The sequence below is a fragment of the Mustelus asterias genome, chromosome 3 (genome assembly GCF_964213995.1).
Source record: "Mustelus asterias chromosome 3, sMusAst1.hap1.1, whole genome shotgun sequence".
NCBI classification, from domain to species: Eukaryota; Metazoa; Chordata; class Chondrichthyes; order Carcharhiniformes; family Triakidae; genus Mustelus; species Mustelus asterias.
This window is the reverse complement of record NC_135803.1, coordinates 143,992,633-144,003,117: the sequence shown is the minus strand read 5'-3', so window position 1 is coordinate 144,003,117 and position 10,485 is coordinate 143,992,633. Positions and strand designations below refer to the sequence as shown.

General features: G+C 42.3%; 1 protein-coding gene across 4 annotated transcripts in view; it reads right to left on the bottom strand.

Annotated features, from left to right (window-relative positions):
• Window positions 1-465: 465 nt before the first annotated feature.
• Window positions 466-10,485, bottom strand: part of mtmr14 (myotubularin related protein 14) — an 88,771-nt gene continuing 78,751 nt past the window's right edge. For all 4 annotated transcript variants that reach the window (XM_078209848.1, XM_078209850.1, XM_078209849.1 and 1 more), the window contains one exon: window positions 466-5,908. In XM_078209848.1, coding sequence (XP_078065974.1) covers window positions 5,728-5,908 — 181 coding nt within the window. In that variant the 3' untranslated portion in view covers window positions 466-5,727. The remainder of the gene's footprint in view (window positions 5,909-10,485) is intronic.

Here is a 10,485-nt window from a genome sequence, read left to right as displayed (position 1 = left end):
CCCACTTATTTACCAATATCCCCCGACACTAAGGGTCAATTTAGCATGGCCAATCCACCTAACCTGCACATCTTTGGAGTGTGGAAGGAAACCGGAACACCCAGAGGAAACCCGCACAGACACAGGGAGAATGTGCAAACTCCAGTTACCCAAGGCTGGAATTCAACCTGGGTCCCTGGCACTTTGAGGTAGCAGTGCTAACCACTGTGCCACCATGAAATGTGCAGATATGTCTATGCTATTGCCCAAGTTTAATTGATCGAATGCAAACTTCATACGAATGTTGTGGGGACAGGATCTACGTGCCCTAATAAATGTCCTTAATAAATAGGTTTTATAGCTCCCTATGTTGTCTGAATTAACAATGTGGGAAAATATCCATCTTGTTAATAATACTGTGCTTTGAGCATGCTTTGAGCTGAGACACATACAATAAATAGATTCACAAAGAATACAAGATCAAGATTTGGTCAAGATTACAAGTTTATTATTTATAACTAAGGTGAAATACTTTATACACATGCAGAGAGTACTGCCTGGAACAAGTTCAAGTAGTCCTGAAGAACCATTACAGTCATTTACCATATCAGATTCTGCACTGCATGGAACAATAATCTGTGAATTTTAAGTAATATCTTTTTTCACTTTAAGAATACAGAATATTCCATAAACCACTTTATTTAAAGGGAGTCCCTGCCTGCAACATATGAACACATTACCTCAATGTTAATCTGTTAAGGTTGCTCAGGATAGGCGAACGACCTGGCAAAAGGAGAAACATAAGGCCTCAGCTCAGCAATATACATGTGACTAAATCAAGATGGACAAGTCATTAATTTCTTACTGGATACTGGCAGGATAAGTAAAATTGGTTATAGGAAAATTGAAACTGTACAACTCACTGGGGTTAGCAATCGAAACAAAGTCCAGGCCTTCAGCCCAATTGATAAAACACTCAACGTCAAAATAGAGCAGAATCTTGAAGGTGTTCCAGATCACCTTCCATGAGTTGGCTCAGTTAAATGGCCATCATGATTCAGATCATCCTTGTCTTCTTGGCTTGAAAAGGGTGGAGAAATAGATAAATGTTGCAAGGAAAGGAGTTAATTAGACTAACAAATTTATTCTCTCAATTAATTTCACGTCTCTCACCATTACCATCAAGCAAGGAAAGCAACAGTGGCAGCATAAATGATCTCAATATGGGAGAGAAACAGAGATTGTTACTCTACCATTCAGGCTGCCACACCTTTGTATATCCTACAAAACATGATTTTCTTTAAATGGACTACGTCTGATTCTAATAATTTCTAAAATAAAAATGATTAGATTAACAGTGTACAGCTAGGGATTTCAAGATGTACTTTGAACCTAGTATTACAGCACTAGTTTTATTTAACATATTTCAAAATAATTTTTGTTAATAACTTACAACATTTAGACCATTTTGAGACATCATGCTCTGTTTTTTTTTGGAAGAGTATTTTGAAAGGATTGACGAGGGTGGTTAATCATTTGCAAGACTGCATTTTTGAAGGAGCATTTTCTAGGTTTTGAGGAATGAGGCCTCCCAATTGACTCGTTTCTAAAAGCACCACTGCAGCACACACTGTACCTGTTTGTGCAGCAAGCCGCTTGTGGAGTCATGTTACTTGTTCTGAGGGATTGAAAAAAAATATTTTATTGGAAACTAGGAAAATTGCTGGCAGGTCAATAATGTTACCCGAGATTGGCACAGGATGAGAAAATATACCGCTCAGTTTTTGGATGGTAATACTCAAGAATAGTGGTTCAGTTCATAAAACAATTTTCAGGGGCATTTTTTTGCCCATTAGTAAATTGCTGTTTGCAAATTTGGATTGTAAAGAAATCAGATGTGCCACTGCAGTTTAATGATTTTAAGCCATGAGAAAGGGGATTAAAGTTTTAATGAGATAGTCACTCTTAAGCATGACATCGGTCTTCCTACAAAGCAATTTTTTTTTTGTTGCAAACTCTTAAGTGCTTGTTGCTAGCTTGGCGTGTCACAGCTCAACAAGATTAAACACTCCTTCAGCCAACCTCAAATCCAATTTATAAGGGCTTTCGCTGCCCCTTTTTCTCACCTAGCATAGATCAGTCCCATCCTTGTACCAGGCCAATTCCAGTGCTTGGAACTCTTCTGGTCGGTGGGAATTTCTCACTCCAGTAACACACCAGATCACATTTTACTTAGAAATCAATGCCAAGGTAGTTTTAGTGAGGCAGCAAATTTATTGCCCTATTACACTACAAACCAGGTATTGATGGCACAAATCATAATTTCAAGGGGGGAGAAATTAACGTCAAATTCCCTGAATTTAAACCCAACAAAGGCATCTTCAGTCCACAAAAAAAAAAGGAGCATGTTAAGTGATTGCCTGCACCATTAAGAAATGGAATGCACTTGACATCATTCAACGAAACGTACACATCTAACTGGGCAAGGAGGAATTTAACAAAAAAAGTCTTAAAAGAATTAACCTTAGATAAATAATTGATTGGAAGAGGATTTTTCTAACTCATAGTTCTTGCATTTTTGGGAAGTGGGGGTACTACAACTAGAGAGATTCCCAGTGTTCGCTACAGTCCCACATTACCCGAGTAAAATACAACCAATCTTCAGAAAGCTCGGATTGTAAACACCAATTAGAAAATCTTCATTTTAATAAGCCACCATATCCTTTAAAAACAGATAGATCAGGAGGTCACAGAGTACCGTCTTGGGATTAATCTTTCAATGCAGCATAAGGAAGCACCAAATGTAAATGGTCCATTGCTCCGGAGAGATCTGGTGCCATAACACTGATGTAAAGGTTAACAATCAAAACATTAGTGCAAATAATATTGTTAAAAAGTGAATGTACTGACAGGGTTTGGGGGGGGGGGGGGGGGGGGGGGGAGGAAAGAGAAGGCTTAGAATGGATGCAGTTAAATCAGCAAAAATGCCTAATATTCACCAAAGGATTACAGCCTCCATGAATCTGTTAAACATCCCATTTAAAAATGGAAAAAATGTTTAAGGATCTTTAATGCACTTATAAAACTTTTGCTAGGTATGGTCATTGTTTCCCATGTATAAAATCAACATAATGAAACAGTCCAAGTATGCAATGCACATACGTAAACAGCAGATGAATCCCAATTCACATTATCTAAGTCACTAATCACATCAGTTTAACCTTATTTTCACTTACCAACCATGATATTTTAAAACTGGCCTATTAATACTTATTTAAAAATTAGTTATATGGTAGACCATGCAATGTATTGTTTAGGTGTATGATCAATCAGGGGAGATAAAAGCAGAGTGGCAAGTATATATAAGAACTGCAGGGAGGAATTATTTTTAAAAAAACGAAGTTCTGGAAATCTGAAATTAAAAACAGAAAATGTTGGAAATACACAACAGGTTGGTCAGCAGCTGAAGAGATGAAAAACAATGAACATTTTAGGTATACTGGGTCAGAATCGAAAGATTCTGGAAGCCTCTGACTTTACCTGTGGTTGGGATGTTCCAGTGTCACTGCAGTGAATGAGGTTTTGGCTGAGTGCCAAACTATCCTTTCTCACTGGTAGCAGGGCGGGAATGAACGAGATCAGAGAATCCCGCTCCAAACCTCAAAACATTCACCTATTTTGTTTCTTCATGGTTGCTGCTGCAACTTCCTCACAGTTTTTATTATACAACAAATGGAAGTCTGTTCTAATCTTAAAAGTGACTCCAAAAAAATTGTGGCAAAGGGAGGAGAGAAGTTCCAAGTGATGTTTACATGCCACAGATAAGGCAAATACAGAACAATTCTTCAAATTAAGTCAATCAGGTAGAACCAAAAGACATGAATTTAAACTAGCAATAGGCAAATTTGAAACAATTGTTACGTATTTATTCTTTATTCAGAGTGACAAATATTTGGATAAATTTGTTGGGCAGGGGAAGGAAACAAAACGAGGGATTCAAGGTGAATCTGGATGCCAGAATTGAGGCACTGGAGGGGTGAGTTTTGGTGGGCTTTGTGGCCTTTTCTCATTCTTGACTTTTTATGCTCTTGCATCCAAGAGTTCAAAGTTGATTTCACAGTCAACAACTTGACTGAAGCGTTACGGTCATCATTTACCACTTAACTGTTAATCATCTTCCTTCTATGAAAAATTATAGCACAACATTTTTAAACAAATCTCTAAAGATGTAACATACAGGTTCCCCCTCACTTAATCCTCAATGGGAGCCTTTCTTTTTTCCCTTAAGGCAACTTAAAAATAGATGTTGTAAAATTTGAATAGCTGGATTATACAACAGAATCCAGAGAAGACAAGTTCCATTTTACAAGAGGAAATAGATCATCCTACCAGGAATTAAACTACATTTAAAATAAATAGACTATTTTTTTTCAAACGAAAAGTGTTACAAAAATATCATCCAAGTTTCTTAAGCAGGTTAAATGTAGTATTAAAAAAATAGAAACAATCTTAAATCTTTAGAAAATGAGTCTAAAGCTGAATTAAATTAGATCTGCTAATGACAACATACTATCTTACTACTGTTTTCTCACTTACGTTGACATTGTCAAACAATTCATTCAATGGCTGGACAAGTTGTTAGAACCTAGCAGAACCTTACTGAAACGGAGTCATTTACTATTAACAGTCTTATCAGAATTTGTGCTACTGCTGCGGTTAATCTGGCAAAAATCAAAGCAGTTAGTTCCTGCACTCACCGGAGAACTTGCCTGCGTGGCTTCAATCAGCAAGCTTACACTCAAGTTAACCAAATAGGTGTTTTCACACAGGTTTGATTTGACCACTTCCCACTCCCATCCCGCTATAAATTAGCTTTGTTAGGATTACAAATTATGCCTGGCACACGATTCCACCATGTGGAAGTGAGTACACCAGATTAAGGCCTACACTTATAACAATGAAATTAGTTAGCTACTGGGAATAACTGGGTGCCAGATGCTTGAGGTTAACAAGGTAAACTGTGTTGAAATGTTGCTAAAATTTGAACAACTCTATTTGAGTACTAGCTCTTCTTTTAAAAAAAAAGACCAATATGCTAACTTCATCACACCTAACTTATCTTGAGAAGTAGTCTTAAAGGAAGTCGCAAGATCAAAACTCTATACGATCAGGTAACAACAGCCTGGAGTATATGATCAAGGCTAACATTTTTAAAAAGTTTCAAAACTACAATCTTTGAACTAGTTAAAAATGTCACCGGGCACGTTCACCACAACATCTGGCTGACACTCATGCCTCTTAGTGTAGGACTTCTGGCTGGTAAATAATAGTCATTCACGACCAGATGTTTTTAAAGTTCTCCAACGTGGATGCAATGAAGACAAAGGTATTTCAAAAATAAGGATTCCTGTCCCAAAGGCTGAACTTGGTTTCCTCACTTTCTTGTTTGCAGCTGTGGAGGGAGGAGGGAGGGGGGGGAGGGGAGGGAAAGGGGGGAGGAGGAGGGAAGGGGGAGATGGAAGGGGGGGGGGGGGAAGGAAGGGGGGGAGGGGCAGAGGAGGTGGGGGGGGTGGAGGTGACAGTCTACAGGACAGAAAAAATATATAACAAGTAAACACAATCGAAAGTCAAAAAAAATGAAACAGATCATCGAGTTGAAAAACAAATACACAAGTCCATCTTTGGCATTGTCACAATTAAATCTGCACAGTGATCCACACATTTTAAAAAATACAAATGCCAGCTGTGTCAGACAATGCTGTTTGTGCCTCTCAGTCCGACTCCACGTGCAAACTGTTCTAGAAGTCCACCAATGGCTGATGATGGGCTGGATGATACAGATCTGAGGCCCACAGTTGCACTGTATGCAGCTAAGAATATGGCTCGGACTTCCTCCAGCTTGGCCCTGCGTTCTGGGATGAGTGGACAGCTGGAAAAAGAAAAACTCGTTATTTTGACTGTAAATTTGAGATTCCATTGGGATTGTGAAGTTACTCAGATTTTTAAAACACCAAAATGCTCATTATTCCCTTTCATTTGCATTAAAAATAATCCTGGGAATATTTTACTTGGAATGTTTCAAAACACAAAATTGCTTTCCAATAGTGTCAACTGTCATTTTGTCAAGCTGACAGTTTGTGCCCATAATAAAACAAATCAGCATCTTTGCCGAGATTGGAGCTTGGCAGAAACAGATATCGGATGACAGGTTTGTCAGCTGTTGGAACAAGTTAGATTGGTTGGAGGACAAGAATGGGCAGAATCTTGTTGAGGTGTTGGAGGGGGGGGGGGGGGGGGGGGGGGGTTCTCACCTGTCAGCTGGTGAGCCGCGAGAGACCCCAGACTGCCTCTTCTTGGGAAGCTCAAACCAATCAGGCAGTGGCAAGGCCGCCGAAAGGCTCTTCCCCCTGAAATCAATATTCTGGGGGGCAGAAATTCCACCAAGCGAGAGCTGGGGGATGGGAGGTATTTCGCAGGGTGGGGCTCGTGGGGAGGGGGGTGACGCTTAGCAGGCACACACCTTCCTAATGTCCAGTTCCTTGGTCAGGGACTAAGTGCCTTTGATCGAGGGTCCCTGCCTGGCCAAACATGATAAACTGCCCGTACGGTTGTAGTTGCACTTGCCTGATGACTAGAGCATGGTGGCAGGCCCACCTGTAGCTGGGTTAGTCCAGCAATGGATGGATGAGGCCCTAAGTAGTCATTAATTGGCCTTCCCACCCAAAGTGCAATGGTGGCAGAGGTGGGAAGGTAGCAGGGGTTTGGGAATGCTACCACCCCACCTAAGGAGGTGTCCCCTTCCTGCCTCCAAGCTCACCACCAGCAAGAGCTACAAGATTCCTCCCAATAGAGCCAACCAAGTAGGCGTTACTTCTTCCCAATGTTTGTCATGTACAAACTTGTTGGAAAATATTAAAATGAGTTGTTTGTCTCCAAATACGTTATGTATTAAAAGGTGAAGACTAGTTTTCCTGCATGGTTAATGCCAGTCGATTGTCCTATTTGAAGGAGTTTCTTTCTCCAGCATTTAAAAAAAAAAGATAAAAGGGGATTGGTCATTGGCATGAGTGCATTAATTGGCTTTATTTGAGCATTCCTGACCTTGCGTTGCAAAGTGACTAGAGTTGGAGTGGAGTTAAGAGTTATGTTGGAATTTCTTATGTCTGAATTTTAAAAATGACCAATTTACACTCAACTACAGCAGGCCTCATCACTATGAGGAACTCCCCTCCCCTGGGTACCAATCTATTACACCACAGGAATGTCAATTTAGATCGGGTTTATGGGGGTGATTTTCCCAAAGGGTAGCTGAGGAAAGAGTGGGTCCACTCAAGGACAGTGGAGGGAATTTGTGTGTGGAGCCAGATGAGGTCCTTAATGAGTACTTCTCCACAAAGGAGAAGGATGTGGTGGATGGTGAATGTAGAAAGGAGGATGGTGACATGCTAGGACATGTTGAGATAAAAAGGGAGGAGGTATTGAAGGTTTCGAAAAACATTAAGGTGGACAAGACCCCATGTATACAACATCCATTGCCCTGCCCTGGTCAATTTTTCTTGTCACTTCCTCAAACAACTCAAGTTTGTGAGACCCAAATACTGAGAGAGGAGAGGGGAGAAATTCCTGAGGCCTTGGCCAAAAGCTTTGTATCCTCTTTAGTCATGGGCGAGGTAGCAGAGGATTGGAGAGTAGCTAACATTGTTCCTCTGTTTAAGAAGAGCAGAAAAGACAATTCGGGAAATTATAGGCCTTTGAGCCTCACATCAGTTGTGGGGAAATTATTGGAGAAGATTCTTAGGGACAGGATGCACTCACATCTGGAACAGAATAGGTTTATAAGCAATAGGCAGTATGGTTTTGTGAAGGGGAGGTCATGACTCACAAACTTGAGTTCTTTGAGGAAGTGACAAGAAAAATTGACCAGGGCAGGACAATGGATGTTGTATGCATGGACTTTAGTAGAGCCTTCGATAAGGTTCCTCACGACAGGCTGATACAGAAAGTGAAGTCATATGGGATCCGAGGTGAGCTGGTAAGGTGCATACAAAACTGGCTTGGGCATAGAAGTGGAGATGCCAGCGTTGGACTGGGATAAACACAGTAAGTCTCACAACACCAGATTAATGTCCACCAGGTTTATTTGGTAGCAAAAGCCACTAGCTTTCGGAGCGCTGCTCCTTCGTTAGGTAAGTGGGAGTTCTGTTCACAAACAGGGCATATAAAGACACAAACTCAATTTACAAAATAATGGTTTGAATGGGAGTCTTTACAGGTAATCAAGTCTTAAAGGTACAGACAATGTGAGTAGAGGATTAAGCACAGGTTAAAGAGATGTGTATTGTCTCCAGACAGGACAGTTAGTGAGATTTTGCAAGCCCAGGCAAGTCGTGGAGGTTACAGATAGTGTGACATGAACCCAAGATCCCGGTTGAGGCCGTCCTCATGGAGACGTGTCCTCAATGCTGGAAAAAGAAACGCCTTCAAATAGGACAATCGACAGGCATTAACCGTGCAGGAAAACTAGTCTTCACCTGTCCTGTCTGGAGACAATACACATCTCCTTAACCTGTGCTTAACGCTCTCTCCACTCACATTGTCTGTACCTTTAAGACTTGATTACCTGTAAAGACTCGCATTCCAACCATTATTTTGTAAATTGAGTTTGTGTCTTTATATGCCCTGTTTGTGAACAGAACTCCCACTTACCTGACGAAGGAGCAGCGCTCCGAAAGCTAGTGGCTTTTGCTACCAAATAAACCTGTTGGACTTTAACCTGGTGTTGAGTCTTCTTATTGGGCACAGAAAGCAGAGAGTAGCAGTTGAAGGGTACTTTTCTAACTGGAGGTCTGTGACAAGCGGAGTCCCACAAGGATCAGTGCTGGGATCTCTGTTGTTTGAAATATATATATAAATGATTTGGAGGAAAATGTAGGTGGTCTGATTAGTAAATTTGCAGATTATACAGAAATTGGGGGAGTAGCGGATAGTGAGGAGAATTGTCTGAGGATAGAGCAGGATATAAATCAGCTGGAGATCTGGGCCGAAAGATGGCAGGTGGAATTTAACCTGGACAAATGTGAGGTGATGCGATTTGGAAGGTCTACTGCAGAAGGAAAGTATACAGTAAATGGTAGCGCCCTTAGAAATATTAGCATACAGAGAGATCTAGGTGTGCAGATCCACAGTTCCCTGAAGGTGGCAACTCAGTGGACAAGGTGGTCAAGAAGGCGTATGGCATGCTGGCCTTCATCGGTGGGGCGTTGAGTATAGGAATTGGAAAATCATGTTACAGCTGTATAAGACTTTGGTTAGACCGCATTTGGAGTATTGTATATAATTCTGGTCACCACACTACCGGAAGGATGTTGATGCATTGGAAAGGGTGGAGAAGAGATTTACCAGGATGTTGCCTGGTTTGGAGAATATGGACTATGAAGAAAGGTTAAACAAACTTGGATTGTTTTCATTGGAGCATCGGATGATGAGGGTGGGGGGGGAAACTTGATAGAGGTTTACAAGATTATGACAGGCTTGGATAGTTAAGAATCTTTTCCCCAGGGTCGAAGGGTCAATTACTCGGGTTGAAAGTGAGAGGGGAAAAGTTTAAAAGAGATGTAAGGGGCAGGTTTTTTCACACAGGTGGTGGTGAATGACTGGAATGCGCTACTGGAGGAGGTGGTGGAAGCAGATTCATTAACAATGTTCAAGAGGCATCTAGACAGATACATGAATAGGCAGGGAATAGAGGGATATGGACCACCTGGAGGCAAGAAAATATTAGATTAGAGGGGCATCTGTGTCGGCACAGACTTGGTGGCCCAAATGACCTGATCTCCCCCCCCCCCCCCCCACCAATGGCCCCCCAAACACCGATGCTCAGCCCCGATCAGTGGCATCCCTCCCTCTGCTCGCGATTCCTATGTAGAGTGGCAGGGACCCCCCCACCCTCACCGATCCCACCCCCACCACCAAAGTCCTGCCCTGTTAGGTCCCGCCCCATTAGCCCCCACTCCTCATTAGGCTCCACCCCCTTGGCACTGTCCAATGCCCAGTACGCAGTGCCAAGTTGACCCCTGGGCATTGGCATTTGCCCTTTGGGCAGTGCCCAGGGGCCAGGCTGGCACTGCCCAGGGAGCAATCTTGCTTACCCCCGACCCTCTGGCGGGGAGGACCTCGATTGCCCCCCTTCACTCCAGCAGGCTCTGGTTGCTAGTTTCCCGTTAGTAGGGAGCTAGGGTACACCCCACTAGAGAGAACCACTCCTGGCCAGGGGGTAGAGATGTCAGTGGGCCCCGGAGACTTCAGTGCTGGGCCCGCTAATTCAATGTAAATTAGATTTAAATAAATATCTCCATAAATTACGCAGCTCCACTCCGATTTCTGGCGTGGAGCTGATGGTGCCAGAAATCTGGCGCCCAGAGACTTGCGGAGGCTGTGGCGCCCAGCAGGGAGCCCCCGAAATGGCCTCTGCTCAAATCTCCTGGCCCACTGCGCTACAAAAGCAGC